Here is a 27,584-nt window from a genome sequence, read left to right as displayed (position 1 = left end):
CATCGGGATGTATCGTGACGTATAACCATCGTGAAGTATAATTATAGGGACGTATAACCATCGGGACATATAACCATCAGGACATATAACCATCGGGATGTATCAGGACATATAACCATCGGGATGTATCGGGATGTGTAACCATCAGGACATATAACCATCGGGATGTATCGTGACGTATAACCATCGTGAAGTATAATTATAGGGACGTATAACCATCGGGACATGTAACCATCAGGACATATAACCATCGAGATGTATCAGGACATATAACCATCGGGATGTATCAGGACATATAACCATCGGGATGTATCAGGACATATAACCATCGGGATGTATCAGGACATATAACCATCGGGATGTATCAGGACATATAACCATCGGGATGTATCAGGACATATAACCATCGGGATGTATCAGGACATATAACCATCGGGATGTATCAGGACATATAACCATCGGGATGTGTAACCATCGGGACATGTGACCATCAGGACATATAACCATCGGGATGTATCAGGACATATAACCATCGGGATGTATCAGGACATATAACCATCGGGATGTATCAGGACATATAACCATCGGGATGTATCAGGACATATAACCATCGGGATGTATCAGGACATATAACCATCGGGATGTATCAGGACATATAACCATCGGGATGTGTAACCATCGGGACATGTGACCATCAGGACATATAACCATCGGGATGTATCAGGACATATAACCATCGGGATGTATCAGGATGTGTAACCATCAGGACATACAACCATCTGGATGTATCGGGATGTGTAACCATCGGGACATGTGACCATCAGGACATATAACCATCGGGATGTATCAGGACATATAACCATCGGGATGTATCAGGACATATAACCATCGGGATGTATCAGGATGTGTAACCATCAGGACATACAACCATCTGGATGTATCGGGATGTGTAACCATCGGGACATGTAACCATCGGGATGTATCAGGACGTATAACCATCGGGATGTGTAACCATCGGGACATGTAACCATCAGGACATATAACCATTGGGATGTATCAGGACATATAACCATCGAGATGTATCAGGACATATAACCATCGAGATGTATCAGGACATATAACCATCGGGATGTATCAGGACATATAACCATCGGGATGTGTAACCATCGGGACATGTAACCATCAGGACATATAACCATCGGGATGTATCGGGACGTATAACCATCAGGACATATAACATCGGGATGTATCGGGACGTATAACCATCAGGACATATAACCATCGGGATGTATCAGGACATATAACAATCGGGATGTATCAGGACATATAACCATCGGGATGTGTAACCATCGGGACATATAACATCGGGATGTATCGGGACGTATAACCATCAGGACATATAACCATCGGGATGTATCAGGACATATAACAATCGGGATGTATCAGGACATATAACCATCGGGACGTATAACCATCAGGACATATAACCATCAGGACATATAACCATCGGGATGTATCAGGACATATAACTATCAGGACATATAACCATCGGGATGTGTAACCATGGGGACATGTAACCATCAGGACATATAACCATCGGGATGTATCAGGACATATAACCATCGGGATGTATCAGGACATATAACCATCGGGATGTATCAGGACATATAACCATCGGGATGTGTAACCATCGGGACATGTAACCATCAGGACATATAATATAACCATCGGGATGTATCAGGACATATAACCATCAGGATGTGTAACCATCGGGACATGTAACCATCAGGACATATAATATAACCATCGGGATGTATCAGGACATATAACCATCGGGATGTGTAACCATCGGGACATGTAACCATCAGGACATATAACATCGGGATGTATCGGGACGTATAACCATCGGGATGTATCAGGACATATAACCATCGGGATGTATCAGGACATATAACCATCAGGATGTGTAACCATCGGGACATGTAACCATCAGGACATATAATATAACCATCGGGATGTATCAGGACATATAACCATCGGGATGTGTAACCATCGGGACATGTAACCATCAGGACATATAACATCGGGATGTGTAACCATCAGGACATACAACCATCGGGATGTATCGGGATGTGTAACCATCAGGACATACAACCATCGGGATGTATCGGGATGTGTAACCATCAGGACATACAACCATCGGGATGTATCGGGATGTGTAACCATCAGGACATATAACCATCGGGATGTATCAGGACGTATAACCATCGGGATGTGTAACCATCGGGACATGTAACCATCAGGACATATAATATAACCATCGGGATGTATCAGGACATATAACCATCGGGATGTGTAACCATCGGGACGTGTAACCATCGGGACATATAACCATCGGGATGTATCGGGACATATAACCATCGGGATGTATCAGGACATATAACCATCGGGATGTGTAACCATCGGGACATGTAACCATCAGGACATATAACCATCGGGATGTATCGGGACATATAACCATCGGGATGTATCAGGACATATAACCATCGGGATGTATCGGGACATATAACCATCGGGATGTATCAGGACGTATAACCTTTGGGACATGTAACCATCAGGACATATAATATAACCATCGGGATGTATCAGGACATATAACCATCGGGATGTGTAACCATCGGGACGTGTAACCATCGGGACATATAACCATCGGGATGTATCGGGACATATAACCATCGGGATGTATCAGGACATATAACCATCGGGATGTGTAACCATCGGGACATGTAACCATCAGGACATATAACCATCGGGATGTATCGGGACATATAACCATCGGGATGTATCAGGACATATAACCATCGGGATGTGTAACCATCGGGACATGTAACCATCAGGACATATAACCATCGGGATGTATCGGGACGTATAACCATCGGGATGTATAGTTAGACACTTGCCCGCCCCAGTATCGCCCCTGCGTCTGCACTCTCTGTGGTCTGGAACCTGTGGCCGATGGTTCCGACATACACTACATTACACACGGGTGTCTCACCCCATCTGTGGCCGTCACACGGAGGAGGAAGAATCGCTCCCCGTCATCTCGGTCCAGGCTCTCTGAGAGGCAGATGTCACCACTGTCTGGATGGATCCGAAATTGAGAGGAGTATGTTGGGGTAAGAGAGTAAGAGACTGTTCCGAGACTGCCACTATCTGCATCCGATGCCGAGACCTGCCGAATATAGTAGGGAAGAGACATGAGACAGACAGTAGTAGGGTAACCTCACCATGCACCCCAGTACAGCTACACGAGGGAACCCCAAGGCTTCATCTCCCACATCATCCATTGTTCCAGTTGGAACCCCAGAAATGAATGGCTTAGGTTATTATGGTGCCAGAGTTGCTTAATGTCTGCTGCCATATATGTGACAAAGTTCTGTTCACAGCTAAAGTTACAGGGGAAATGTACTAAGATCCGGTTGGTAAATATGCACCATGCACCCATTCGATCTTACTGCCGGGATCAGCTGAATGCCGTACGAATTCTGGTGTATTAATGAATACATCATCGATAGAACATGGCCATGAATTCTATGGCGATGTGCTCATTTCATATCGTTAGTAACGCTGAATGCAGGCGGTAATTCAGCAGAAAATACAGTCATGTCAGTCAGATCAGTCATCAGTCATGTCAGTCAGATCAGTCATGTCAGTCAGATCAGTCATCAGTCATGTCAGTCAGATCAGTCAGGTCAGTCAGATCAGTCATCAGTCAGATCAGTCATGTCAGTCATAACAATCAAATCAGTCATCAGTCAAATCAGTCATGTCAGTCAGATCAGTCATGTCAGTCAGATCAGTCAGATCAGTCATGTTAGTCAGATCAGTCATAACAATCAAATCAGTCATCAGTCATGTCAGTCAAATCAGTCATGTCAGTCAGATCAGTCATAACAATCAAATCAGTGATATCAGTCATGTCAGTCAGATCAGTCATGTCAGTCAGATCAGTCATGTCAGTCAGATCAGTCATGTCAGTCAGATCAGTCATGTCAGTCAGATCAGTCAGGTCAGTCAGATCAGTCAGATCAGTCAGGTCAGTCAGATCAGTCATATCGCGCTGAGTAACCCTTCCCCTCCCGCACACTGACCGGCCTAGCGCTGAATAACCCTTCCCTTCCCTCACACTGACCGGCCTAGCGCTGAGTAACCCTTCCCTTCCCTCACACTGACCGGCCTATCGCTGAGTAACCCTTCCCTTCCCTCACACTGACCCGCCTAGCGCTGAGTAACCCTTCCCCTCCCGCACACTGACCGGCCTAGCGCTGAGTAACCCTTCCCCTCCCGCACACTGACCGGCCTAGCGATGAGTAACCCTTCCCCTCCCGCACACTGACCGGCCTAGCGATGAGTAACCCTTCCCCTCCCGCACACTGACCGGCCTAGCGATGAGTAACCCTTCCCCTCCCGCACACTGACCGGCCTAGCGCTGAGTAACCCTTCCCCTCCCGCACACTGACCGGCCTAGCGCTGAGTAACCCTTCCCCTCCCGCACACTGACCGGCCTAGCGCTGAGTAACCCTTCCCCTCCCGCACACTGACCATCCTAGCGCTGAGTAACCCTTCCCCTCCCGCACACTGACCGGCCTAGCGCTGAGTAACCCTTCCCCTACCGCACACTGACTGGCCTAGCGCTGAGTAACCCTTCCCCTCCCGCACACTGACCGGCCTAGCGCTGAGTAACCCTTCCCCTCCCGCACACTGACTGGCCTAGCGCTGAGTAACCCTTCCCCTCCCGCACACTGACCGGCCTAGCGCTGAGTAACCCTTCCCCTCCCTCACACTGACCGGCCTAGCGCTGAGTAACCCTTCCCCTCCCGCACACTGACCGGCCTAGCGCTGAGTAACCCTTCCCCTCCCTCACACTGACCATCCTAGCGCTGAGTAACCCTTCCCCTCCCGCACACTGACCGACCTAACGCTGAGTAACCCTTCCCCTCCCGCACACTGACCGGCCTAGCACTGAGTAACCCTTCCCCTCCCGCACACTGAACGGCCTAGCGCTGAGTAACCCTTCCCTTCCCTCACACTGACCGGCCTATCGCTGAGTAACCCTTCCCTTCCCTCACACTGACCGGCCTAGCGCTGAGTAACCCTTCCCCTCCCGCACACTGACCGGCCTAGCGCTGAGTAACCCTTCCCCTCCCGCACACTGACCGGCCTAGCGCTGAGTTACCCTTCCCCTCCCGCACACTGACCGGCCTAGCGCTGAGTAACCCTTCCCCTCTGTCACACTGACCGGCCCAGCACTGAGTAACCCTTCCCCTCCCGCACACTGACCGGCCTAGCGCTGAGTAACCCTTCCCCTCTGTCACACTGACCGGCCTAGCCCTGAGTAACCCTTCCCCTCCCGCACACTGACCGGCCTAGCGCTGAGTAACCCTTCCCCTCCCGCACACTGACCGGCCTAGCGCTGAGTAACCCTTCCCCCCCTCGCACACTGACCCGCCTAGCGCTGAGTAACCCTTCCCCTCCCCCACACTGACCAGCCTAGCACTGAGTAACCCTTCCCCTCCGTCACACTGACCGGCCTAGCCCTGAGTAACCCTTCCCCTCCCGCACACTGACCGGCCTAGCGCTGAGTAACCCTTCCCCTCCCGCACACTGACCGGCCTAGCGCTGAGTAACCCTTCCCCTCCCCCACACTGACCGGCCTAGCGCTGAGTAACCCTTCCCCTCCCGCACACTGACCGGCCTAGCGCTGAGTAATCCTTCCCCTCCCGCACACTGACCGGCCTAGCGCTGAGTAACCCTTCCCCTCCCGCACACTGACCGGCCTAGCGCTGAGTAACCCTTCCCCTCCCGCACACTGACCGGCCTAGCGATGAATAACCCTTCCCCTCCCACACACTGACCGGCCTAGCGCTGAGTAACACTTCCCCTCCCGCACACTGACCGGCCTAGCCCTGAGTAACCCTTCCCCTCCCGCACACTGACCGGCCTAGCCCTGAGTAACCCTTCCCCTCCCGCACACTGACCGGCCTAGCGCTGAGTAACCCTTCCCTCCCCGCACACTGACCGGCCTAGCGCTGAGTAACCCTTCCCCTCCCGCACACTGACTGGCCTAGCGCTGAGTAACCCTTCCCCTCCCGCACACTGACCGGCCTAGCGCTGAGTAACCCTTCCCCTCCCCCACACTGACCGGCCTAGCTCTGAGTAACCCTTCCCCTCCCGCACACTGACCGGCCTAGCGCTGAGTAACCCTTCCCCTCCCGCACACTGACCGGCCTAGCGCTGAGTAACCCTTCCCCTCCCGCACACTGACCGGTCTAGCGCTGAGTAACCCTTCCCCTCCCCCACACTGACCTGCCTAGCGCTGAGTAACCCTTCCCCTCCCGCACACTGACCTGCCTAGCGCTGAGTAACCCTTCCCCTCCCGCACACTGACCGGCCTAGCGCTGAGTAACCCTTCCCTTCCCTCACACTGACCCGCCTAGCGCTGAGTAATCCTTCCCCTCCCGCACACTGACCAGCCTAGCGCTGAGTAACCCTTCCCCCCTCGCACACTGACCGGCCTAGCGCTGAGTAACCCTTCCCCTCCCCCACACTGACTGGCCTAGCGCTGAGTAACCCTTCCCCTCTGTCACACTGACCGGCCTAGCGCTGAGTAACCCTTCCCCTCTGTCACACTGACCGGCCTAGCGCTGAGTAACCCTTCCCCTCCCGCACACTGACCGGCCTAGCGCTGAGTAACCCTTCCCCTCCCGCACACTGACCGGCCTAGCCCTGAGTAACCCTTCCCCTCCCGCACACTGACCGGCCTAGCGCTGAGTAATCCTTTCCCTCCCGCACACTGACCGGCCTAGCGCTGAGTAACCCTTACCCTCCCGCGCACTGACCGGCCTAGCGCTGAGTAACCCTTCCCCTCCCGCACACTGACCGGCCTAGCGCTGAGTAACCCTTCCCCTCTGTCACACTGACCAGCCTATCGCTGAGTAACCCTTCCCCTCCGTCACACTGACCGGCCTAGCGCTGAGTAACCCTTCCCCTCCCTCACACTGACCGGCCTAGCGCTGAGTAACCCTTCCCTTCCCTCACACTGACGGGCCTAGCGCTGAGTAACCCTTCCCCTCCCGCACACTGACCGGCCTAGCGCTGAGTAACCCTTCCCCTCCGTCACACTGACCGGCCTAGCGCTGAGTAACCCTTCCCCTCCCGCACACTGACCGGCCTAGCGCTGAGTAACCCTTCCCCTCCCGCACACTGACCGGCCTAGCGCTGAGTAACACTTCCCCTCCCGCACACTGACCGGCCTAGCGCTGAGTAACCCTTCCCCTCCGTCACACTGACCGGCCTAGCACTGAGTAACCCTTCCCCTCCCGCACACTGACCGGCCTAGCACTGAGTAACCCTTCCCCTCCCGCACACTGACCGGCCTAGCGCTGAGTAACCCTTACCCTCCCGCGCACTGACCGGCCTAGCGCTGAGTAACCCTTCCCCTCCCGCACACTGACCGGCCTAGCGCTGAGTAACCCTTCCCCTCTGTCACACTGACCAGCCTAGCACTGAGTAACCCTTCCCCTCCCGCACACTGACCGGCCTAGCACTGAGTAACCCTTCCCCTCCCGCACACTGACCGGCCTAGCACTGAGTAACCCTTCCCCTCCCGCACACTGACCGGCCTAGCGCTGAGTAACCCTTACCCTCCCGCACACTGACCGGCCTAGCGCTGAGTAACCCTTCCCCTCCCGCACACTGACCGGCCTAGCGCTGAGTAACCCTTCCCCTCCCGCACACTGACCGGCCTAGCGCTGAGTAACCCTTCCCCTCCCGCACACTGACCGGCCTAGCGCTGAGTAACCCTTCCCCTCTGTCACACTGACCAGCCTAGCACTGAGTAACCCTTCCCCTCCCGCACACTGACCGGCCTAGCGCTGAGTAATCCTTCCCCTCCCGCACACTGACCGGCCTAGCGCTGAGTAATCCTTCCCCTCCCGCACACTGACCGGCCTAGCGCTGAGTAACCCTTCCCCTCCCGCACACTGACCGGCCTAGCGCTGAGTAACCCTTCCCCTCCCGCACACTGACCGGCCTAGCGCTGAGTAACCCTTCCCCTCCCCCACACTGACCGGCCTAGCGCTGAGTAACCCTTCCCCTCCCGCACACTGACCGGCCTAGCGCTGAGTAACCCTTCCTCTCCCTCCCACTGACCGGCCTAGCGCTGAGTAACCCTTCCCCTCCCGCACACTGACCGGCCTAGCGCTGAGTAACCCTTCCCCTCCCGCACACTGACCGGCCTAGCGCTGAGTAACCCTTCCCCTCCCGCACACTGACCTGCCTAGCACTGAGTAACCCTTACCCTCCCGCACACTGACCTGCCTAGCGCTGAGTAACCCTTCCCCTCCCCCACACTGACCGGCCTAGCCCTGAGTAACCCTTCCCCTCCCCCACACTGACCGGCCTAGCGCTGAGTAACCCTTCCCCTCCCGCACACTGACCGGCCTAGCGCTGAGTAACCCTTCCCCTCCCGCACACTGACCGGCCTAGCCCTGAGTAACCCTTCCCCTCCCGCACACTGACCGGCCTAGCGGTGAGTAACCCTTCCCCTCCCGCACACTGACCGGCCTAGCGATGAGTAACCCTTCCCCTCCCGCACACTGACCGGCCTAGCGCTGAGTAACCCTTCCCCTCCCCCACACTGACCGGCCTAGCGCTGAGTAACCCTTCCCCTCCCCCACACTGACCGGCCTAGCGCTGAGTAACCCTTCCCCTCCCTCACACTGACCCGCCTAGCGCTGAGTAATCCTTCCCCTCCCGCAAACTGACCAGCCTAGCGCTGAGTAACCCTTCCCCTCCCGAACACTGACCGGCCTATCGCTGAGTAACCCTTCCCCTCTGTCACACTGACCAGCCTATCGCTGAGTAACCCTTCCCCTCCCGCACACTGACCGGCCTAGCGCTGAGTAACCCTTCCCCTCCCCCACACTGACCAGCCTAGCCCTGAGTAACCCTTCCCCTCCCGCACACTGACCGGCCTAGCGCTGAGTAACCCTTCCCTTCCCGCACACTGACCGGCCTAGCGCTGAGTAACCCTTCCCCTCCCGCACACTGACCGGCCTAGCGCTGAGTAACCCTTACCCATACCTCCCAACTGTCACGATTCCGTCGGGACAGTCCCGATTTTCGGGTCCTGTCCCGACGTCCCACCCGCGGCAGGCATTGTCCCGCTGCGGGGGGTGGCAGTTGGGAGACCCCCCAATCTAGTAGAATAGACGCTGTGCGCATGCGCACAGCGTCTATTCTCGTATGAAAATGAGGTCGCGGCTAATTAGCATAAGCCGCGCCCTCATTTGCATACACCCCGCCCCCTTTTAGGGCGCTCGCGCGGCTTCGCCGCGCGAGTGTCCCTATTTCCTCCGGCCAGAAGTTGGGAGGTATGCCTTACCCTCCCGCACACTGACCGGCCTATCGCTGAGTAACCCTTCCCCTCCCACACACTGACCGGCCTAGCGCTGAGTAACCCTTCCCCCCTCGCACACTGACCGGCCTAGCGCTGAGTAACCCTTCCCCTCCCCCACACTGACCGGCCTAGCCCTGAGTAACCCTTCCCCTCCCGCACACTGACCGGCCTAGCGCTGAGTAATCCTTTCCCTCCCGCACTCTGACCAGCCTAGCGCTGAGTAACCCTTACCCTCCCGCGCACTGACCGGCCTAGCGCTGAGTAACCCTTCCCCTCCCGCACACTGACCGGCCTAGCGCTGAGTAACCCTTCCCCTCTGTCACACTGACCAGCCTAGCACTGAGTAACCCTTCCCCTCCCGCACACTGACCGGCCTAGCACTGAGTAACCCTTCCCCTCCCGCACACTGACCGGCCTAGCGCTGAGTAACCCTTACCCTCCCGCGCACTGACCGGCCTAGCGCTGAGTAACCCTTCCCCTCCGTCACACTGACCGGCCTATCGCTGAGTAACCCTTCCCGCACACTGACCGGCCTAGCACTGAGTAACCCTTCCCCTCCCGCACACTGACCGGCCTAGCGCTGAGTAACCCTTCCCCTCCCGCACACTGACCGGCCTAGCACTGAGTAACCCTTCCCCTCCCGCACACTGACCGGCCTAGCGCTGAGTAACCCTTCCCCTCCCGCACACTGACCGGCCTAGCGCTGAGTAACCCTTCCCCTCTGTCACACTGACCAGCCTAGCACTGAGTAACCCTTCCCCTCCCGCACACTGACCGGCCTAGCGCTGAGTAACCCTTCCCCTCCCGCACACTGACCGGCCTAGCGCTGAGTAACCCTTCCCCTCCCCCACACTGACCGGCCTAGCGCTGAGTAACCCTTCCCCTCCCGCACACTGACCGGCCTAGCGCTGAGTAACCCTTCCTCTCCCTCCCACTGACCGGCCTAGCGCTGAGTAACCCTTCCCCTCCCGCACACTGACCGGCCTAGCGCTGAGTAACCCTTCCCCTCCCGCACACTGACCGGCCTAGCGCTGAGTAACCCTTCCCCTCCCGCACACTGACCTGCCTAGCACTGAGTAACCCTTACCCTCCCGCACACTGACCTGCCTAGCGCTGAGTAACCCTTCCCCTCCCCCACACTGACCGGCCTAGCCCTGAGTAACCCTTCCCCTCCCCCACACTGACCGGCCTAGCGCTGAGTAACCCTTCCCCTCCCGCACACTGACCGGCCTAGCGCTGAGTAACCCTTCCCCTCCCGCACACTGACCGGCCTAGCCCTGAGTAACCCTTCCCCTCCCGCACACTGACCGGCCTAGCGGTGAGTAACCCTTCCCCTCCCGCACACTGACCGGCCTAGCGATGAGTAACCCTTCCCCTCCCCCACACTGACCGGCCTAGCGCTGAGTAACCCTTCCCCTCCCCCACACTGACCGGCCTAGCGCTGAGTAACCCTTCCCCTCCCTCACACTGACCCGCCTAGCGCTGAGTAATCCTTCCCCTCCCGCAAACTGACCAGCCTAGCGCTGAGTAACCCTTCCCCTCCCGAACACTGACCAGCCTATCGCTGAGTAACCCTTCCCCTCCCGCACACTGACCGGCCTAGCGCTGAGTAACCCTTCCCCTCCCCCACACTGACCAGCCTAGCCCTGAGTAACCCTTCCCCTCACACACACTGACCGGCCTAGCGCTGAGTAACCCTTCCCTTCCCGCACACTGACCGGCCTAGCGCTGAGTAACCCTTCCCCTCCCGCACACTGACCGGCCTAGCGCTGAGTAACCCTTACCCATACCTCCCAACTGTCACGATTCCGTCGGGACAGTCCCGATTTTCGGGTCCTGTCCCGACGTCCCACCCGCGGCAGGCATTGTCCCGCTGCGGGGGGTGGCAGTTGGGAGACCCCCCAATCTAGTAGAATAGACGCTGTGCGCATGCGCACAGCGTCTATTCTCGTATGAAAATGAGGTCGCGGCTAATTAGCATAAGCCGCGCCCTCATTTGCATACACCCCGCCCCCTTTTAGGGCAAGCCGCGCGAGTGTCCCTATTTCCTCCGGCCAGAAGTTGGGAGGTATGCCTTACCCTCCCGCACACTGACCGGCCTATCGCTGAGTAACCCTTCCCCTCCCACACACTGACCGGCCTAGCGCTGAGTAACCCTTCCCCTCCCGCACACTGACCGGCCTAGCGCTGAGTAACCCTTCCCATACCTCCCAACTTTTCATGCGAAGAAATAGGGACACTCGCGCGGCGAAGCCGCGCGAGCGCCCGAAAAGGGGGCGTGGCGTATGCAAATGAGGGCACGGCTTATGCTAATTAGCCGCGACCTCATTTTCATACGAGAATAGACGCTGTGCGCATGCGCACAGCGTCTATTCTACTACATTGGGGGGTCTCCCAACTGCCACCCCCCGCAGCGGGACAATGCCTGCCGCGGGTGGGACGTCGGGACAGGACCCGAAAATCGGGACTGTCCCGACGGAATCGTGACAGTTGGGAGGTATGCTTCCCCTCCCCCACACTGACCGGCCTAGCGCTGAGTAACCCTTCCCCTCCCCCACACTGACCGGCCTAGCGCTGAGTAACCCTTCCCCTCCCGCACACTGACCGGCCTAGCGCTGAGTAACCCTTCCCCTCCCCCACACTGACCGGCCTAGCGCTGAGTAACCCTTCCCCTACCGCACACTGACTGGCCTAGCGCTGAGTAACCCTTCCCCTCCCGCACACTGACCGGCCTAGCGCTGAGTAACCCTTCCCCTCCCGCACACTGACTGGCCTAGCGCTGAGTAACCCTTCCCCTCCCGCACACTGACTGGCCTAGCGCTGAGTAACCCTTCCCTTCCCTCACACTGACCGGCCTAGCGCTGAGTAACCCTTCCCCTCCCCCACAGTGACTGGCCTAGCGCTGAGTAACCCTTCCCCTCCCGCACACTGACCGGCCTAGCGCTGAGTAACCCTTCCCCTCCCGCACACTGACCGGCCTAGCGCTGAGTAACCCTTCCCCTCCCGCACACTGACCTGCCTAGCGCTGAGTAACCCTTCCCCTCCCGCACACTGACCGGCCTAGCGCTGAGTAACCCTTCCCCTCCCGCACACTGACCGGCCTAGCGCTGAGTAACCCTTCCCCTCCCGCACACTGACCGGCCTAGCGCTGAGTAACCCTTACCCTCCCGCGCACTGACCGGCCTAGCGCTGAGTAACCCTTCCCCTCCCGCACACTGACCGGCCTAGCGCTGAGTAACCCTTCCCCTCCCGCACACTGACCGGCCTAGCGCTGAGTAATCCTTCCCCTCCCGCACACTGACCGGCCTAGCGCTGAGTAACCCTTCCCCTCCCACACACTGACCGGCCTAGCGCTGAGTAACCCTTCCCCTCCCGCACACTGACCGGCCTAGCGCTGAGTAACCCTTCCCCTCCCCCACACTGACCGGCCTAGCGCTGAGTAACCCTTCCCCTCCCCCACACTGACCGGCCTAGCGCTGAGTAACCCTTCCCCTCCCGCACACTGACCGGCCTAGCGCTGAGTAACCCTTCCCCTCCCCCACACTGACCGGCCTAGCGCTGAGTAACCCTTCCCCTACCGCACACTGACTGGCCTAGCGCTGAGTAACCCTTTCCCTCCCGCACACTGACCGGCCTAGCGCTGAGTAACCCTTCCCCTCCCGCACACTGACTGGCCTAGCGCTGAGTAACCCTTCCCCTCCCGCACACTGACTGGCCTAGCGCTGAGTAACCCTTCCCTTCCCTCACACTGACCGGCCTAGCACTGAGTAACCCTTCCCCTCCCCCACACTGACTGGCCTAGCGCTGAGTAACCCTTCCCCTCCCGCACACTGACCGGCCTAGCGCTGAGTAACCCTTCCCCTCCCGCACACTGACCGGCCTAGCGCTGAGTAACCCTTCCCCTCCCGCACACTGACCTGCCTAGCGCTGAGTAACCCTTCCCCTCCCGCACACTGACCGGCCTAGCGCTGAGTAACCCTTCCCCTCCCGCACACTGACCGGCCTAGCGCTGAGTAACACTTCCCCTCCCGCACACTGACTGGCCTAGCGCTGAGTAACCCTTCCCCTCCCGCACACTGACCGGCATAGCGCTGAGTAACCCTTCCCCTCCCGCACACTGACCGGCCTAGCGCTGAGTAACCCTTCCCCCCCCGCACACTGACTGGCCTAGCGCTGAGTAACCCTTCCCCTCCCCCACACTGACCGGCCTAGCGCTGAGTAACCCTTCCCCTCCCGCACACTGACCGGCCTAGCCCTGAGTAACCCTTCCCCTCCCGCACACTGACCGGCCTAGCGCTGAGTAACCCTTCCCCTCCCGCACACTGACCGGCCTAGCGCTGAGTAACCCTTCCCCTCCCGCACACTGACCGGCCTAGCGCTGAGTAACCCTTCCCCTCCCCCACACTGACCTGCCTAGCGATGAGTAACCCTTCCCCTCCGTCACACTGACCGGCCTATCGCTGAGTAACCCTTCCCGCACACTGACCGGCCTAGCGCTGAGTAACCCTTCCCCTCCCGCACACTGACCGGCCTAGCGCTGAGTAACCCTTCCCCTCCCGCACACTGACCGGCCTAGCCCTGAGTAACCCTTCCCCTCCCCCACACTGACCGGCCTAGCGCTGAGTAACCCTTCCCCTCCCGCACACTGACCGGCCTAGCGCTGAGTAACCCTTCCCCTCCCGCACACTGACCGGCCTAGCGCTGAGTAACCCTTCCCCTCCCCCACACTGACCTGCCTAGCGATGAGTAACCCTTCCCCTCCCGCACACTGACTGGCCTAGCGCTGAGTAACCCTTCCCCTCCCGCACACTGACCGGCCTAGCCCTGAGTAACCCTTCCCCTCCCGCACACTGACCGGCCTAGCGCTGAGTAACCCTTCCCCTCCCGCACACTGACCGGCCTAGCGCTGAGTAACCCTTCCCCTCCCGCACACTGACCGGCCTAGCGCTGAGTAACCCTTCCCCTCTGTCACACTGACCGGCCTAGCGCTGAGTAACCCTTCCCCTCCCGCACACTGACCGGCCTAGCGCTGAGTAATCCTTCCCCTCCCGCACACTGACCGGCCTAGCGATGAGTAACCCTTCCCCTCCCGCACACTGACCGGCCTAGCGCTGAGTAACCCTTCCCCTCCCCCACACTGACCGGCCTAGCGCTGAGTAACCCTTCCCCTCCCGCACACTGACCGGCCTAGCGCTGAGTAATCCTTCCCCTCCCGCACACTGACCGGCCTAGCGATGAGTAACCCTTCCCCTCCCGCACACTGACCGACCTAACGCTGAGTAACCCTTCCCCTCCCGCACACTGACTGGCCTAGCGCTGAGTAACCCTTCCCCTCCCGCACACTGACCGGCCTAGCGCTGAGTAACCCTTCCCCTCCCGCACACTGACCGGCCTAGCGCTGAGTAACCCTTCCCCTCCCACACACTGACCGGCCTAGCGCTGAGTAACCCTTCCCCTCCCGCACACTGACCGGCCTAGCACTGAGTAACCCTTCCCCTCCCGCACACTGACCGGCCTAGCGCTGAGTAACCCTTCCCCTCCGTCACACTGACCGGCCTAGCGCTGAGTAACCCTTCCCCTCCCGCACACTGACCGGCCTAGCGCTGAGTAACCCTTCCCCCCCCCGCACACTGACCGGCCTAGCGCTAAGTAACCCTTCCCCTCTGTCACACTGACCGGCCTAGCCCTGAGTAACCCTTCCCCTCTGTCACACTGACCGGCCTAGCGCTGAGTAACCCTTCCCCTCCCGCACACTGACCGGCCTAGCGCTGAGTAACCCTTCCCCTCCCGCACACTGACCGGCCTAGCACTGAGTAACCCTTCCCCTCCCGCACACTGACCGGCCTAGCGCTGAGTAACCCTTCCCCTCCCGCACACTGACCGGCCTAGCGCAGAGTAATCCTTCCCCTCCCGCACACTGACCGGCCTAGCGATGAGTAACCCTTCCCCTCCCGCACACTGACCGGCCTAGCGCTGAGTAACCCTTCCCCTCCGTCACACTGACCGGCCTAGCGCTGAGTAACCCTTCCCCTCCCGCACACTGACCGGCCTATCGCTGAGTAACCCTTCCCCTCCCGCACACTGACCGGCCTAGCGCTGAGTAACCCTTCCCCTCCCGCACACTGACCGGCCTAGCGCTGAGTAACCCTTCCCCTCCCGCACACTGACCGGCCTAGCGCTGAGTAACCCTTCCCCTCTGTCACACTGACCGGCCTAGCGCTGAGTAACCCTTCCCCTCCCGCACACTGACCGGCCTAGCGCTGAGTAACCCTTCCCCTCCCCCACACTGACCGGCCTAGCGCTGAGTAACCCTTCCCCTCCCGCACACTGACCGGCCTAGCGCTGAGTAACCCTTCCCCTCCCCCACACTGACCGGCCTAGCGCTGAGTAACCCTTCCCCTCCCGCACACTGACCGGCCTAGCGCTGAGTAACCCTTCCCCTCCCCCACACTGACCGGCCTAGCGCTGAGTAACCCTTCCCCTCCGTCACACTGACCGGCCTAGCGCTGAGTAACCCTTCCCCTCCCGCACACTGACCGGCCTAGCGCAGAATAATCCTTCCCCTCCCGCACACTGACCGGCCTAGCGATGAGTAACCCTTCCCCTCCCGCACACTGACCGGCCTAGCGCTGAGTAACCCTTCCCCTCCGTCACACTGACCGGCCTAGCGCTGAGTAACCCTTCCCCTCCTGCACACTGACCGGCCTATCGCTGAGTAACCCTTCCCCTCCCGCACACTGACCGGCCTAGCGCTGAGTAACCCTTCCCCTCCCGCACACTGACCGGCCTAGCGCTGAGTAACCCTTCCCCTCCCGCACACTGACCGGCCTAGCGCTGAGTAACCCTTCCCCTCTGTCACACTGACCGGCCTAGCGCTGAGTAACCCTTCCCCTCCCGCACACTGACCGGCCTAGCGCTGAGTAACCCTTCCCCTCCCCCACACTGACCGGCCTAGCGCTGAGTAACCCTTCCCCTCCCGCACACTGACCGGCCTAGCGCTGAGTAACCCTTCCCCTCCCCCACACTGACCGGCCTAGCGCTGAGTAACCCTTCCCCTCCCGCACACTGACCGGCCTAGCGCTGAGTAACCCTTCCCCTCCCCCACACTGACCGGCCTAGCGCTGAGTAACCCTTCCCCTCCCGCACACTGACCGGCCTAGCGCTGAGTAACCCTTCCCCTCCCCGCACACTGACCGGCCTAGCGCTGAGTAACCCTTCCCCTCCCCCACACTGACCGGCCTAGCGCTGAGTAACCCTTCCCCTCCCGCACACTGACCGGCCTAGCGCTGAGTAACCCTTCCCCTACCGCACACTGACCGGCCTAGCGCTGAGTAACCCTTCCCCCCCCGCACACTGACCGGCCTAGCGCTGAGTAACCCTTCCCCTCCCCCACACTGACCGGCCTAGCGCTGAGTAACCCTTCCCCTCCCGCACACTGACCGGCCTAGCCCTGAGTAACCCTTCCCCTCCCGCACACTGACCGGCCTAGCGCTGAGTAACCCTTCCCCTCCCGCACACTGACTGGCCTAGCGCTGAGTAACCCTTCCCCTCCCCCACACTGACCGGCCTAGCGCTGAGTAACCCTTCCCCTCCCGCACACTGACCGGCCTAGCGCTGAGTAACCCTTCCCCTCCCGCACACTGACCGGCCTAGCGCTGAGTAACCCTTCCCCTCCCGCACACTGACTGGCCTAGCGCTGAGTAACCCTTCCCCTCCCGCACACTGACCGGCCTAGCGCTGAGTAACCCTTCCCCTCCCGCACACTGACTGGCCTAGCGCTGAGTAATCCTTCCCCTCCCGCACACTGACCCGCCTAGCGCTGAGTAACCCTTCCCCTCCCGCACACTGACTGGCCTAGCGCTGAGTAACCCTTCCCCTCCCCCACACTGACCGGCCTAGCGCTGAGTAACCCTTCCCCTCCCGCACACTGACCGGCCTAGCGCTGAGTAACCCTTCCCCTCCCGCACACTGACCGGCCTAGCGCTGAGTAACCCTTCCCCTCCCGCACACTGACTGGCCTAGCGCTGAGTAACCCTTCCCCTCCCGCACACTGACCCGCCTAGCGCTGAGTAACCCTTCCCCTCCCGCACACTGACTGGCCTAGCGCTGAGTAACCCTTCCCCTCCCCCACACTGACCGGCCTAGCGCTGAGTAACCCTTCCCCTCCCGCACACTGACCGGCCTCGGGTGGAGCATGACACGCCTATTGGGTGGAGCATGACACGCCTCCTCAATGGGCACTATGAAAAATTCTGTTTCCAACTATAATCTCCCTGAAGCTAGTTTTCAAAAGTAGGCAAGTTTGGTTACCACACACATGAGCTGAACAATAATTAATCTCTAGTGCAAAGTAAATATTAAGAGGTCACATTCCCAGCAGGGACTAATCTCCTGCACACCAAAAGCAGTCACATGCCCCATCCAGGGAAGCCTAGTAATTAACCCTTATATCCCTATAGCAAGGTTGTGTCACCCTGCAGTGGGAGGGGCAGGCTCCGTGGCTCATAGGTCCTCTGTCTGTGTCACCCTGCAGTGGGAGGGGCAGGCTCTGTGGCTCATATCGCCTCTGTCTGTGTCACCCTGCAGTGGGAGAGGCAGGCTCCGTGGCTCATAGCGCCTCTGTCTGTGTGTCACCCTGCAGTGGGAGGGGCAGGCTCCGTGCCTCATATCGCCTCTGTCTGTGTCACCCTGCAGTGGGAGAGGCAGGCTCCGTGGCTCATAGGTCCTCTGTCTGTGTGTCACCCTGCAGTGGGAGGGGCAGGCTCCGTGCCTCATATCGCCTCTGTCTGTGTCACCCTGCAGTGGGAGGGGCAAGGTCCATGGCTCATAGCGCCTCTGCCTGTGTCACCCTGCAGTGGGAGGGGCAGGCTCCGTGGCTCATAGCGCCTCTGTCTGTGTCACCCTGCAGTGGGAGGGGCAAGCTCCGTGGCTCATAGCGCCTCTGCCTGTGTCACCCTGCAGTGGGAGGGGCAGGCTCCGTGGCTCATAGCGCCTCTGTCTGTGTCACCCTGCAGTGGGAGGGGCAAGCTCCGTGGCTCATAGCGCCTCTGCCTGTGTCACCCTGCAGTGGGAGGGGCAGGCTCCGTGGCTCATAGGTCCTCTGTCTGTGTCACCCTGCAGTGGGAGGGGCAAGCTCCGTGGCTCATAGCGCCTCTGTCTGTGTCACCCTGCAGTGGGAGGGGCAAGCTCCATGGCTCATAGCGCCTCTGTCTGTGTCACCCTGCAGTGGGAGGGGCAGGCTCCGTGGCTCATATCGCCTCTGTCTGTGTCACCCTGCAGTGGGAGGGGCAAGCTCCGTGGCTCATAGCGCCTCTGTCTGTGTCACCCTGCAGTGGGAGGGGCAAGCTCCATGGCTCATAGCGCCTCTGTCTGTGTCACCCTGCAGTGGGAGGGGCAAGCTCCGTGGCTCATAGCGCCTCTGTCTGTGTCACCCTGCAGTGGGAGGGGCAAGCTCCGTGGCTCATATCGCCTCTGTCTGTGTCACCCTGAAGTGGGAGGGGCAAGCTCCGTGGCTCATAGGTCCTCTGTCTGTGTCACCCTGCAGTGGGAGGGGCAAGCTCCGTGGCTCATAGCGCCTCTGTCTGTGTCACCCTGCAGTGGGAAGGGCAGGCTCCATGGCTCATAGCGCCTCTGTCTGTGTCACCCTGCAGTGGGAGGGGCAGGCTCCGTGGCTCATATCGCCTCTGTCTGTGTCACCCTGCAGTGGGAGGGGCAAGCTCCGTGGCTCATAGGTCCTCTGCCTGTGTCACCCTGCAGTGGGAGGGGCAGGCTCCGTGGCTCATAGCGCCTCTGTCTGTGTCACCCTGCAGTGGGAGGGGCAGGCTCCATGGCTCATAGCGCCTCTGTCTGTGTCACCCTGCAGTGGGAGGGGCAGGCTCCATGGCTCATAGCGCCTCTGTCTGTGTCACCCTGCAGTGGGAGGGGCAGGCGCCGTGGCTCATAGCGCCTCTGTCTGTGTCACCCTGCAGTGGGAGGGGCAGGCTCCGTGGCTCATAGCGCCTCTGTCTGTGTCACCCTGCAGTGGGAGGGGCAGGCACCATGGCTCATAGCGCCTCTGTCTGTGTCACCCTGCAGTGGGAGGGGCAGGCGCCGTGGCTCATAGCGCCTCTGTCTGTGTCACCCTGCAGTGGGAGGGGCAAGCTCCGTGGCTCATAGGTCCTCTGTCTGTGTCACCCTGCAGTGGGAGGGGCAAGCTCCGTGGCTCATTGCGCCTCTGTCTGTGTCACCCTGCAGTGGGAAGGGCAGGCTCCATGGCTCATAGCGCCTCTGTCTGTGTCACCCTGCAGTGGGAGGGGCAGGCTCCGTGGCTCATATCGCCTCTGTCTGTGTCACCCTGCAGTGGGAGGGGCAAGCTCCGTGGCTCATAGGTCCTCTGCCTGTGTCACCCTGCAGTGGGAGGGGCAGGCTCCGTGGCTCATAGCGCCTCTGTCTGTGTCACCCTGCAGTGGGAGGGGCAGGCTCCATGGCTCATAGCGCCTCTGTCTGTGTCACCCTGCAGTGGGAGGGGCAGGCTCCATGGCTCATAGCGCCTCTGTCTGTGTCACCCTGCAGTGGGAGGGGCAGGCGCCGTGGCTCATAGCGCCTCTGTCTGTGTCACCCTGCAGTGGGAGGGGCAGGCTCCGTGGCTCATAGCGCCTCTGTCTGTGTCACCCTGCAGTGGGAGGGGCAGGCACCATGGCTCATAGCGCCTCTGTCTGTGTCACCCTGCAGTGGGAGGGGCAGGCGCCGTGGCTCATAGCGCCTCTGTCTGTGTCACCCTGCAGTGGGAGGGGCAAGCTCCGTGGCTCATAGGTCCTCTGTCTGTGTCACCCTGCAGTGGGAGGGGCAGGCTCCATGGCTCATAGCGCCTCTGTCTGTGTCACCCTGCAGTGGGAGGGGCAGGCGCCGTGGCTCATAGCGCCTCTGTCTGTGTCACCCTGCAGTGGGAGGGGCAGGCTCCGTGGCTCATAGCGCCTCTGTCTGTGTCACCCTGCAGTGGGAGGGGCAGGCACCATGGCTCATAGCGCCTCTGTCTGTGTCACCCTGCAGTGGGAGGGGCAGGCTCCGTGGCTCATAGCGCCTCTGTCTGTGTCACCCTGCAGTGGGAGGGGCAGGCTCCGTGGCTCATAGCGCCTCTGTCTGTGTCACCCTGCAGTGGGAGGGGCAGGCTCCGTGGCTCATAGCGCCTCTGTCTGTGTCACCCTGCAGTGGGAGGGGCAGGCGCCGTGGCTCATAGCGCCTCTGTCTGTGTCACCCTGCAGTGGGAGGGGCAAGCTCCGTGGCTCATAGGTCCTCTGTCTGTGTCACCCTGCAGTGGGAGGGGCAGGCTCCATGGCTCATAGCGCCTCTGTCTGTGTCACCCTGCAGTGGGAGGGGCAGGCGCCGTGGCTCATAGCGCCTCTGTCTGTGTCACCCTGCAGTGGGAGGGGCAGGCTCCGTGGCTCATAGCGCCTCTGTCTGTGTCACCCTGCAGTGGGAGGGGCAGGCACCATGGCTCATAGCGCCTCTGTCTGTGTCACCCTGCAGTGGGAGTGGCAGGCTCCGTGGCTCATAGCGCCTCTGTCTGTGTCACCCTGCAGTGGGAGGGGCAGGCTCCGTGGCTCATAGCGCCTCTGTCTGTGTCACCCTGCAGTGGGAGGGGCAGGCTCCGTGGCTCATAGCGCCTCTGTCTGTGTCACCCTGCAGTGGGAGTGGCAGGCTCCGTGGCTCATAGCACCTCTGTCTGTGTCACCCTGCAGTGGGAGGGGCAGGCTCCGTGGCTCATAGGTCCTCTGTCTGTGTCACCCTGCAGTGGGAGGGGCAGGCTCCGTGGCTCATATAGCATAGTGTGGCGCATGTGATCTCACACTCACGTTACACAATACAGCACAACAGGACCTGGGTACGATGCGAATGCTCAGTGCTACAGGCAGCACGTTTGCATGTATGTACACCTGTGCTCACCCACATCGACGTGTCTGCCAAGAGTAGTGTGCACGCCATTATTCACCGTATGCACACGCTTCCAAGGGAAATGCCCCACAGTGCCAAATACATATATGCCCCCACAGTACCTGTGCCGGCGACGAGGGAGGAGGATTGCGGTGGGACACTGGTGGGTGAGACGCTGCTGAGCTACTCAGGCAGTGTGCGCTATGCGCGCTGTCAGATGCCGGCGCCGCACAGCACACACAAGCTGGTCCACCCCACGTCCGCATATCACTCCGTGGACGGAATACACCATTCCCGCCGTCCCGGCATGCTGTTTCCCAGGCCGTGGGTCCGGCAATGCGGGTGCTGCAGCCGCAAATTAGCAGGTTTATACGGCTCAGACCCGTGGGTGCTCATCAATTTCCGTGGGTGCTCGGGCTCACAGAATCGGCGCCTATGTTTCCATGTATTAAAACATATAAATACATAATATCATATAAATATCTGCAATAGAAATTATATAAACAAAGTATTTACATATGACACACAAATACCTACTATTCCCAAATTGTACGGTAACACTGAGCAAGGTGCTATGGTGTATGCAAAGCTATGCCATCATCACATACATATTACACACGTCTATGGGACCAGCCAGACTCAGGAGGACCTCTACCACCTGCTCCATGAGGTAACCCTTCCAACAGGACCACCATCCTCCTCTCCTTATAATCCTCCACCACCATCCTCTCCTTATCCACAACCACCATCCTCTCCTTATCCACCACCACCATCCTCTCCTTATCCACCACCACCATCCTCTCCTTATCCATCACCACCATCCTCTCCTTATCCACCACCACTAATCTCTCCTTATCCACAACCACCACCATCCTCCTCTCCTTATAATCCTCCACCACCATCCTCTCCTTATCCATCACCATCCTCTCCTTATAATCCTCCACCACCATCCTCTCCTTATCCACCACCACATCCTCTCCTTATCCACCACCACATCCTCTCCTTATCCACAACCACCATCCTCTCCTTATCCACCACCGCCACCATCCCCTCCTTATCCACCACCATCCTCTCCTTATCATCCACCACCACCATCCTCTCCTTATCCACCACCACTAATCTCTCCTTATCCACAACCACCACCATCCTCCTCTCCTTATAATCCTCCACCACCATCCTCTCCTTATAATCCTCCACCACCATCCTCTCCTTATCACCACCACATCCTCTCCTTATCCACCACCACATCCTCTCCTTATCCACAACCACCATCCTCTCCTTATCCACCACCGCCACCATCCCCTCCTTATCCACCACCATCCTCTCCTTATCATCCACCACCACCATCCTCTCCTTATCCACCACCACTAATCTCTCCTTATCCACAACCACCACCATCCTCCTCTCCTTATAATCCTCCACCACCATCCTCTCCTTATAATCCTCCACCACCATCCTCTCCTTATCCACCACCACATCCTCTCCTTATCCACCACCACATCCTCTCCTTATCCACAACCACCATCCTCTCCTTATCCACCACCGCCACCATCCCCTCCTTATCCACCACCATCCTCTCCTTATCATCCACCACCACCATCCTCTCCTTATCCACCACCACTAATCTCTCCTTATCCACAACCACCACCATCCTCCTCTCCTTATAATCCTCCACCACCATCCTCTCCTTATAATCCCCACCCATCTCCTTATCCACCACCACATCCTCTCCTTATCCACCACCACATCCTCTCCTTATCCACAACCACCATCCTCTCCTTATCCACCACCACCACCATCCCTCCTTATCCACCACCATCCTCTCCTTATCATCCTCCCACCACCATCCTCTCCTTATCATCCTCCACCACCATCCTCTCCTTATCCACCACCACATCCTCTCCTTATCCACCACCACCATCCTCTCCTTATCCACCACCACCATCCTCTCCTTATCCACCACCACACCACCATCCCCTCCTTATCCCCACCATCCTCTCCTTATCATCCTCCACCACCATCCTCCTCTCCTTATCCACCACCATCCTCCTCTCCTTATCCACCACCATCCTCCCCTCCACCACCATCCTCCTCTCCTTATCCACCACCACCATCCCCTCCTTATCCACCACCACCACCCTCTCATTTTCCATCACCATCCTCTCCTTATCCACCACAATCCACCACCCTCTCCTTATCCACCAGCCATCCTCTCCTTATCCATCACCATCCACCATCCTCTCCTTATCCACCACCATCCACCATCCTCTCCTCATCCACCACAATCATCCTCTCCTTATCCACCACCATCCACCATCCTCTCATTTTCCACCACCACCATCCTCTCCTTATCCACCACCATACACCATCCACTCCTTATCCACCACCATCCTCTCCTTATACACCACCACCATCCTCTCCTTATACACCACCACCATCCTCTCCTTATACACCATCTACCACCCTCTCCTTATCCACCACCACCATCCTCTCCTTATACAACACCATCATCATCTCCTTATCCACCACCATACACCATCCTCTCCTTATACACCACCACCATCCTCTCCTTATCCACCACTACCATCATCTCCTTATACAACACCATCATCATCTCCTTATACAACACCATACACCATCCTCTCCTTATACACCACCACCACCCTCTCCTTATCCACCACCACCACCATCCTCTCCTTATACAACACCATCATCATCTCCTTATCCACCACCATACACCATCCTCTCCTTATACACCACCACCATCCTCTCCTTATCCACCACTACCATCATCTCCTTATCCACCACCACCATCCTCTTCTTATCCACCACCATCCACCATCCTCTCGTTATCCCCCACCACCATCCTCCTCTCCTTATCCACCACCATCCTCCTCTCCTTATCCACCACCATGATTCTCTCCTTATCCACCACCACCATCCTCTCCTCATCCACCACTATCCTCCTCTCCTTATTCACCACAGTCCATCCTTCCTTATGCACCACCACCCATCCTCTTGTACTTATCCACCACCATCCTCTTCTCCTTATCCACCACCATCCTCCTCTCCTTATCCACCACCATCCATCCTCTCCTTGTTCACCACCATCATCATCCTCTCCTTATCCACCACCATTATCCTGTCTTTATCCACCACATTCATCCTCTCCTTATCCACCACCATCCATCTTATCCTTATCCACCACCTTCCATCTTCTCCTTATCCACCACCATCATCCTCTCCACCTCCTTCAGATTCGCAGGGGAGACCTGACGCCAAGCCATATGCGATACCTAAAGAGCGGTTAAATTAAATATGGTTTGGATGCTCCATGGGCCTGAAAGGCATAGGATACGAAAAGCGTTATGTCTTGTACAGTAAAGTGGCACCTGGTGAGGTAGTGGACCATGGTCTCCGCCTACCTGAGGGCAACCACCATCATTGACACTTCCCTCTAGTGGTATCTCTGTGAAACCGTACCTTCCATCACCTGTAGGGGGATCCGTCCTTGCCTAGTACAGTATCTCAGTCACCCAGTACCTTCTGTCACCTGTAAGGGGGAAGCTCCCTTGTCTAGGACAGTGTTTCTGTTATGTAGTATCTTCTGTCGCCTATAGGGTCACCTCCCTTGTCTGATAGCTCTGCCACCTGTAGTGGGCACTTGACTGGTGTGGTATCTCTGTGAAGCAGTACTATCTATCACATGTAGGGGGCAACTCCCTGGTGTGGTATCTCTGTGAAGCAGTACCTTCTATCACATGACCAAATACCTGCTAAAGCATAGATGTAGAAGATATCCATAGTACATCCCCCACCACTGTCCTTCTGACTTTTCTGACCATACTAAAGTACATTGTGTTAATAGTGTAATGTTTCTCATCTAACCTTTAGGAAGCAGCTTCCCCGTGCAGTTCCCTCGCTCAGCGTTGCGTTATAGATGGCATTGGCAAAGATGGGCTCATTATCATTAACATCCATTAACTGGACCTTGACAATGGCTGTGGAGGTGAGAGCTGGCTTGCCACGGTCTGAAGCCACCACTGTTATCTTTGGCTGTGGGTCTTTCTCATAATCCAACCAGGGCTGCTGTTGTAATTACCCCAGTTTCAGAGTTTATGTGGAACCAAGGTGTGTCCAGTAAGCTGTATATTACATCTCCATTTTCTCCTTTATCCTTATCCCGGGCTGTCACCTGGAGGAGGAAACTCCCAGGGTGCACTGCTTCAGGCACACTGTGGATGTACTCTTGGCGGTCAAATATTGGTGGGTTATCATTGATGTCAGTCACTTCAAGGACAAATGAGGATTCTGCTCTCAATGGAGGACTACCTGTATCTGTAGCGAGCACCCGTAGGCGGTAAGAGTCTCTCTCCTCCCGGTCTAGTAACTTGTCCACACAAATGAGGTAGATGATGCTATCTTTTGTGGTCAAAGCAAACTTGCCCTCCCCACCCTCCAGAGTTACGTCCACATCGGGATGCTCTCCATAGTCCGGATCTGATACAGAAATTCGGGCTACGTATTGCCCAGGTGTAGCCCCCTCTGACACTCTTGGAGCCCCATCTTCACTCAGGAAGATGATGGTCATGCTTGGCTGGTTATCATTGGAATCCCGAACATGAATAGAAACAAACGCAGTACCTACTTCTGGCTGCGCTGCTCCATCCCTGGCTTGGACAACTAGTTCATGAGCTTTCCGAGTCTCATAATCCAAAGGTTTGCTAAGCTGAATAAGTCCAGAATTTGGATTGATGCTAAAGAAACCTTCAGGATCACTCTGCCTACGGTTAATTTCATAAGTGATTTCTCCATTTTGGCCCAGGTCGGCATCAGTGGCATAGACCTGAAGAACACTCGCCCCTGGCAAAAGGCTTTCCGAAATGAGTGTCTGGTAGCGGCTCTGGTTGAAAGTTGGGGCATGGTCATTGATGTCTAAGATGGTGACATGCAGTTTTGATTGTGTGCTGCGACTCGGGGAGCCACCATCATAGGCTTCCAGAGTTAAGGAGTAGGATGAACGGTTCTCACGGTCCAGATCTGAGTTTACAACCAGCTCTACAGAGAGTCCACCGCTGGACGTTCTGCGACTTTCTAGCCGAAATGTTTGCATGGGATCGCCACTTTGAATGAGGTAGCCCTGAATTCCCAGCACCCCACTGTCCTTATCCACAGCTGGTTCTAGTGGGTAGCGAGTGCCTTTAGGTGTGTGCTCTGGAATATCCAGCTGTGCACGATCTTTACTAAAAGTGGGTGAGTGGTCATTGATGTCATCCACATGAATATCCACCTCCACGGTAACACCATCTGGCGTGACGGCTATAAAACTATAGAGGTCGCGTTGCTCCCTGTCCAGGACTCGAGCAGTTTTGATGATCCCAGTGTGTTCATCTATATCTAAATCACTGGTAACACCGCTTCCTTCCTGTGCAGATATGAAGAACATGTGCCCGCTGGAGCCAGGTGGAAGACCGGCACTGATGTCACCAATTATAGTACCAGCAGGTTGCTCTTCATCAATGTGCAGCTCCAGTGTGCCCGGAGAGGAGGAAGATGGGGAACATGCCAAGAGCAAAAACAGGTAGAGCCTGGGTGCCAGCATAGTTCATACATCCACTTCAAGGTCAAAGATGCCTACGGTCCATTCTAAAGGAGACAATAAACAAGGATCCAGTGTGAGAAGTGTCTGTACACAACGGATGCAAGAGTCACATCAAGCTCTAGCTGAGGGAGGAGCTGACCCCATATCTAATGGCTGTCATATGTCGGTTACTCAGCTGTGGGAGGAGCTGACCCCAAGTACAATGGTTCTAATACGTCTGTCACTCAGCTGTGGGAGGAGCTGACCCCAAGTACAACGGTTCTAATACGTCTGTCACTCAGCTGTGGGAGGAGCTGACCCCAAGTACAACAGTTCTAATACGTCTGTCACTCAGCTGTGGGAGGAGCTGACCCCAAGTACAACGGTTCTAATATGTCTGTCACTCAGCTGTGGGAGGAGCTGACCCCAAGTACAACGGTTCTAATATGTCAGTCACTCAGCTGTGGGAGGAGCTGACCCCAAGTACAATGGTTCTAATATGTCAGTCACTCAGCTGTGGGAGGAGCTGACCCCAAGTACAATGGTTCTAATATGTCTGTCACTCAGCGGTGGGAGGAGCTGACCCCAAGTGCAATGGTTCTAATATGTCTGTCACTCAGCTGTGGGAGGAGC

General features: G+C 57.7%; 1 protein-coding gene across 1 annotated transcript in view; it reads right to left on the bottom strand.

Moving 5' to 3' along the window:
• The window catches only part of DCHS1 (dachsous cadherin-related 1), a 108,102-nt gene that overhangs the window by 71,860 nt on the left and 8,658 nt on the right, over window positions 1–27,584 (bottom strand). Inside the window, 3 exon segments of the mRNA XM_083170616.1 lie at window positions 3,056–3,232; window positions 25,259–25,450; window positions 25,452–27,016. Of these exon segments, the coding sequence (XP_083026742.1) occupies window positions 3,056–3,232; window positions 25,259–25,450; window positions 25,452–26,972 (1,890 nt within the window). The 5' untranslated portion in view covers window positions 26,973–27,016.

This window comes from Crinia signifera, chromosome 2 (assembly GCF_055691185.1).
Source record: "Crinia signifera chromosome 2, ASM5569118v1, whole genome shotgun sequence".
NCBI classification, from domain to species: domain Eukaryota; kingdom Metazoa; phylum Chordata; class Amphibia; order Anura; family Myobatrachidae; genus Crinia; species Crinia signifera.
This window is presented reverse-complemented; position numbering and strand designations above follow the sequence as displayed.